A 6,467-nucleotide genomic window follows, 5' to 3' on the forward strand; every position below is an offset into this window, starting at 1 on the left:
TTCAGGTCGGTCCCCTGAATTTCAATTTATCCGGAGCAAACTGTATGTCATTTTCTTCTGAAACCTAGACTTGCGTAAATATGTTACGTCAGTCTACATTCATGACTGATTTATATGAGAGAGAGAGAGAGAGAGAGAGAGAGAGAGAGAGAGAGAGAGAGAGAGAAGTACGTGCTAAAATCCATATCATATCATATCAGCCCGAGTGACCCGAGGGTTGATATGGGACCCGAGGGCTGATATTACATATGATATGGATTTTGGCATATAATATTCTATTTATCATATACTGAACATTCTCATGCTTAAATATTTCATACGAAAGGCATAGTATTTTTTGATGTGTGTGGGTTTTTTTAAAATTCTAAACGGAGTCCGAAAGCTGATTAATGATTTTATGAAATAATATTCTTGTTATCACATGCGGGTTACGTTTTCGCAGATCAAGGAATATTTGATACATAACTTTTCTGTGGTAAAAACCTGGATACAATGATTTACTCTAGTAAAAAACCTTGGTACATTGAATTACTCTGATACATTGATTAACTATGGTGCATATAAAAACTTGAATAAATCAATTATAATTAACTATGGTAAAAACTACCATACAATGATTTACAATGTAAGTAAAAACATTGATTTACCATGGTAAACACATTGATTATTACGAGCGAATACGTCATTTCCGGCTTGATATGCATTCTTGCACGTCGGTCTGATATGTGATATCGATTTTCGGACCGGTTGTTGATATCGGATATTGTGACCACAGGCAACTGCATCGCCTGGGGTCGAATTTACCATTTAGGAGTAGTAAATTCCACCCCAAGCGATGCAATACCCTGTGATTGTGACGTCACCCGTTTCACACAGTGCATAATCTGCATAATCATAACCAAATACATGATATAGATAGATAGATAGGTCACCTGAGTCATTCATTATTATGATGTCCATGAAGACCTCTCACTTTAATTGTTACCATATTAGGTGTGGAACTGCTATAGGATAGGAGGTATGTAAATTGTTGAATTTATTACCTTAGCTTCCCAGGGCCTCATGGGCTTGGCCCAAACTGAAATCAATGCAACAAAAATCTTCTTTTCTACTCCCACACATGTGAAAGAAAAACCAAATGCATGATTATAGTGTTCATGAAGCCCTGTACCAAAATTGTGAAATTTATAGCTCATTGGTGAGGGGTTCAGTCTCTAGGGTGGGGCAAATATGGCCATATTGTAAAGATATATTAAATCTTATAAAATCTTCTTCTCTACTCTCAGTCATGTGTGATAAAACCTAAATGCAAGATTATGATGTCCATGAAGATCTCAAACTGAATTGTGAAAATCATGGTCCTTGGGTTATGGGGTTTAGGCCCTAGGGTGAGGCCAATATGGATCTCTAGTGACAATGTATTAAATCTTAGATAATCTTCTTCTTTACTCTCATACATATGAGGAAAAACTAAATGAATTATGAAAATCGTGACCCCTGGAATAGGGATTTAGGCCAAAGGGTGGGGGCCAATATGACTCTCTAGGGAAAATATATAAAATCTTTAAAAAAAAATCTTCTCTACTCTCAGACATGTGTGAGAAAAACTGAATGCATGGTTATAATGTCCATGAAGCTGTCTACCTAAATTGTGAAATTCATCACCTCTGGGTCAGAGATACAAGCCCTAGGGTGGAGGCCAATATGGTCATAGTGAAATGTCTTAAATGTTATAAAAATCTTCTCTCCTCCCAGATATATATGAACAAAATTAAATACTCAATTATAATGTCCATGAGACCCTCTACCCAAGTTGTGAAAATCATTGCACCTAGGTTAAAGGTTTAGGCCCTAGGATGGGGCCAATATGGCCATATACAGTTATAATGCTTTAAATCTTAGAAAAACAATGTTTTTCTTTACTTCCACAGTAGTTATTATGTCCATGAAGCCGTAATCTACATGTACTTTTAAAGATTGTGAAATGCATTGCTCCTAGCCGGGTCAGGGGTTAAGACTTAAGGCGGGGTCAATATGGCTCTATAGTGAAAACATATCAAATCTTAAATTTTTTTCCTCTACTTCCGCAGCAGAAATCTCCTTTAATCTTACGTATGTGACAATTGTTTTGCTTGATAATGTTTATGATAACATTCGTGGCCAGGTCAATTGAGACTTGGGGGTGGCTAACTTGACCATGCTATAGGAAATATGTTTCATTCTGGAAAATCCACTTCAATTTACTGTGCATTGTAGGTTTGTAGCAATAAACTGTAGGTGTATAAGCATGTTGTATGCATTAATATAAATAAAAGTGTCAATAAGAGAATTAACATATTTATACTGAAAGCATTTATTTAAAACTTGTTAAATCTTTTTTTTTTTTTGTTCACGCCCTTTTGAGAATAAACTGAATGTATCTCATAAACAGCTGTAACAGGAAGGGAGAAAATGCAACGGACCAGACCGGGATTCGAACCCGGGCCCCCTGAATCTCTAGTCAGGTGCTCTACCAACTGAGCTAACTGGCCACCGGCGATCGAATACGGCTGACCCCTACACAGCTAATCCGGGAATATCATTTCCTTTGATATACAAAAGATTCCAGAATGAGGCTTAAATACAAATATGAGACTCCCTCCTGATAGGTCTATGTATGGTCTATGGTACTCAAGTGACCGTCAAGGCCTGTGGGCCTTTTGTTACTAACACATCATCTTGAAATAAGGGTTTTACCACGTTTTACGGTTTTAAGTTTATTTTGAATTTTAAGTAAAAATGGGTCCACATAGGGCCCCTTTATCCTACCTTCTTCTTTGTGACAATTACTCATTTTAATTTTGTTGATGCATATCAAGGTCGCATGCTGTGAGGGTAATACCGTGTGTGCATTTAAACATCGTCTTAAAACAACATGCCAAATATCGCAAGTCTGGGTATTTGCTGAAAGAAACACTACAATATACCGGAATAATTTGAATCAATACTTGGGGGTCAACGTAAGGAATAAATTTTAATTGATAATCAAGGATGACATATATCGTAGTCAATTTTCTTGTGTCAAGGATAAAATATGGTCTATGGAAGCTTTGAAATTCATGAGAAAGATATACAGATCCTAAATTTTAATGTTACGATAGCCTTTTAGTAGGAATGCAATATGGAAATATTTCTACTACCTAAAATTAATGGCAAATTAACTGAATGTTTTGCGTAATTAAGCGTTAGTTATCATATGTATTAATGTTAATGAATATAGGTTGGTTCTTACATGTGACCGATTTCCACTGGGATTTTACATATGGAACGCAGGACTGGTCATGCAATGATGACGTCAGCAATCATGGTCTCTATGGTGACTACTGGTGCGACTCCCCATGGACGCTTATAACCTCTGCCGTAGAAGCAATGAAAAATGCGACAGAAAGCAGATCAGCTGATTTCATATTTTGGACAGGGTAACTTTAAAATATTTTTCGGGTCTTCAAATTGTGGGGGATGCCAGGAATCGAAACTGTAAATTTCTTTACCGGTATCAACTATTTCAACGTGCCCGAGCCCTTACGATTACGCTCAATAAAGCATTAGAGAAATAAAAACTTCCCCAGCCTCTATTCTTCACATCTGCTCAGTTTAATACGTTCTAATTCACCAGGTCAGATGAACATTGCCATGCTCTATAGAGAGGAAGAATTTCTAAGATTATTAAGGTCTTCCGTCTCCTGCGGAAGACCTTACTATTATTGTTCGCGTTCTTCTTCTTCATTATTAAGGTCTTCCGTCTCCTGCGGAAGACCTTACTATTATTGTTCGCGTTCTTCTTCTTCATTATTATTATTAAGGTCTTCCGTCTCCTGCGGAAGACCTTACTATTATTGTTCGCGTTCTTCTTCTTCATTATTATTATTAAGGTCTTCCGTCTCCTGCGGAAGACCTTACTATTATTGTTCGCGTTCTTCTTCTTCATTATTATTATTAAGGTCTTCCGTCTCCTGCGGAAGACCTTACTATTATTGTTCGCGTTCTTCTTCTTCATTATTAAGGTCTTCCGTCTCCTGCGGAAGACCTTACTATTATTGTTCGCGTTCTTCTTCTTCATTATTATTATTAAGGTCTTCCGTCTCCTGCGGAAGACCTTACTATTATTGTTCGCGTTCTTCTTCTTCATTATTATTATTAAGGTCGTCCGTCTCCTGCGGAAGACCTTACTATTATTGTTCGCGTTCTTCTTCTTCATTATTATTATTAAGGTCTTCCGTCTCCTGCGGAAGACCTTACTATTATTGTTCGCGTTCTTCTTCTTCATTAAGATCTTCCGTCTCCTGCGGAAGACCTTACTATTATTGTTCGCGTTCTTCTTCTTCATTATTATTATTATTATTTTCCTTGGTAGTACACGCGTTTTTCTCAGCCATTTCTCGATCGATTTTCACGAAATTTTCAGGAAAGATGTCTTTTGGTGACGAGACTTTGCTTGCAAAATTTCGTGCTTGACGTCACTTCCGGTCAGGAGTTATCTCTCTTTTAGTGACTTTTTGAAGGGCCTTGTTGTCCACGCATCTCCTCCGTTAGTTTTGAAGCTAGAGTCTTGAAATTTCTACACAAGATAGAGTAAACATTTTAGAAGATTTGTGGGGGATTCGATTTTACCGGAGGCGATTTGCCTAAACGCTCGCCTGGACCTGAAAAAATGGATGCCAAAATTTTTCGCCGATTTCGGCGATTTTTGACCTTTCATCTCCAATATCTTTTTTCTTGCAAATATTTTCTTAAGACATGTAGAACAAAAGTTGTGCACATTTACGAGATCTTTTCGAAAATATCAAGATTTAGGGGCTAACCCCTTCAATTAGGGATCTAGAAGGGCTCAAAGTCTAGATCAAATATCTCAAACATCGTTAATATTTTGGTATAAGTCAAAGAACAAAAAATGTTCATCTCAACAATCCAAATCTATTCATATAAAAATTTAGGTCATATGTTGCGTAATAAGGGATTTTAAGGGCCAAAAGCATAAATTTTTTACCCCTTGTATCTCGAAAACGACAAATATTTTGAAAAGCAATAAAGAACAAAAGTTGTTCAGAATGATGATCTGAACAATATGCATATTTCGTTTTTACCCTATGTGGCCCCGTTAGGGAGCTACAGTTTGGCCCCTAAAAATTACTTCTAGAAATAACTCGAGAACGGTAAAGAATTTCTAAATACTTGTTGAACAAAAAATGTTTGAAATGTCATGACCTTTCTTACGATATCAAGCAAAAGGGGCTGACCCTTTAAATTAGGGGCCCAGAAGGGTCCAAAGGTTGATGAGAATATCTCAGAAACTATTAATATTTTGTAATAAGTCATTGAAGCGGAAATGTTCATCTAAACGAGCTTGTTCTTATCAAATCAAAAAGTAGGTCATATGTTACGTAATAAGGGATTTTAAGGGCCAAAATCATAAATAATTGACGCCTCATATCTTGAACACGACAAATATTTTGAAAAGCATTATTGAACAAAAGTTGTTCAGAATGATAATCTAAACAATATGTACATTTCGTTTTTTCCCTATGTGGCCCCGTTAGGGAGCTACAGTTTGGCCCCTAAATATTTCTTGTAGAGATAACTCGAGAACGGTAAAGAATTTCTAAATACTTGTTGAGCAAAAAATGTTTAAAATGACAAGGCCTTTCTTACGATATCAAGCAAAACGGGCTGGCCCTTTAAATTAGGGGTTCAGAAGGGTCCAAATGTTTTTGAGAATATCTCAGAAACTATTAATATTTTATAATAAGTTGTAGAAGCGGAAATGTTCATCTCAACGAGCTTGATCTTATCAAATCAAAAAGTAGGTCATATGTTTCGTAATTAGAGATTTTAAGGGCCAAAATCGTAAATATTTGACGCCTCATATCTTTAAAACGACATATTTTTTGAAAAGCATTATTGAACAAAAGTTGTTCAATGTGTCATAACCTATCGATCAATATCAAAAAATGGGTCTGTGGGCCTCATGGCTCGCCTGTAGAGTCGATTTTTGTCGATATCAGTCAATTTCAAAAACTTGTAACTGGTAAATATTTTGTAAGGACATATTGAACAAAAGTTGTTCAGTTTATCGAGATCTATCGATTGATATCAAGAAATAGGCCTATGGTCCTAATGGCTCGCCTGTAGAGTCGATTTTTTGTCGATATCGGTCGATCTCAATAACTTTTTACAGGTAAATATTTTGTAAAGACATATAGAACTAAAGTTGTTGAGTCTATAGAGGGCTAACAAATGACATCAAGAAATAGGCCTGCGGGCCTTATGGCTCGCCTGGAGAGTCGAATTTCAAACGAATTTCACCGCAACTTTGCTTCAGAAGCTTATGATATGAAAAATTGATTATATCTAAAGTGTCTTAAAGTCGGAAACTAAATTGGGACTCATTTGTCTTTCTTTTTTTTCTTTTTTTAACTCCGAGTGCATCA

At 36.4% G+C, this 6,467-nt stretch overlaps 1 protein-coding gene across 1 annotated transcript in view; it reads left to right on the forward strand.

Annotated features, from left to right (window-relative positions):
- LOC125669440 (acid sphingomyelinase-like phosphodiesterase 3b) overlaps positions 1–6,467 on the forward strand; it is a 38,128-nt gene that overhangs the window by 4,573 nt on the left and 27,088 nt on the right. Inside the window, exon 2 of the mRNA XM_048903936.2 lies at positions 3,260–3,458. Within this exon, the coding sequence (XP_048759893.2) occupies positions 3,260–3,458 (199 nt within the window). The remainder of the gene's footprint in view (positions 1–3,259; positions 3,459–6,467) is intronic.

Source organism: Ostrea edulis, chromosome 4 (assembly GCF_947568905.1).
Source record: "Ostrea edulis chromosome 4, xbOstEdul1.1, whole genome shotgun sequence".
Taxonomy (NCBI): Eukaryota; Metazoa; Mollusca; class Bivalvia; order Ostreida; family Ostreidae; genus Ostrea; species Ostrea edulis.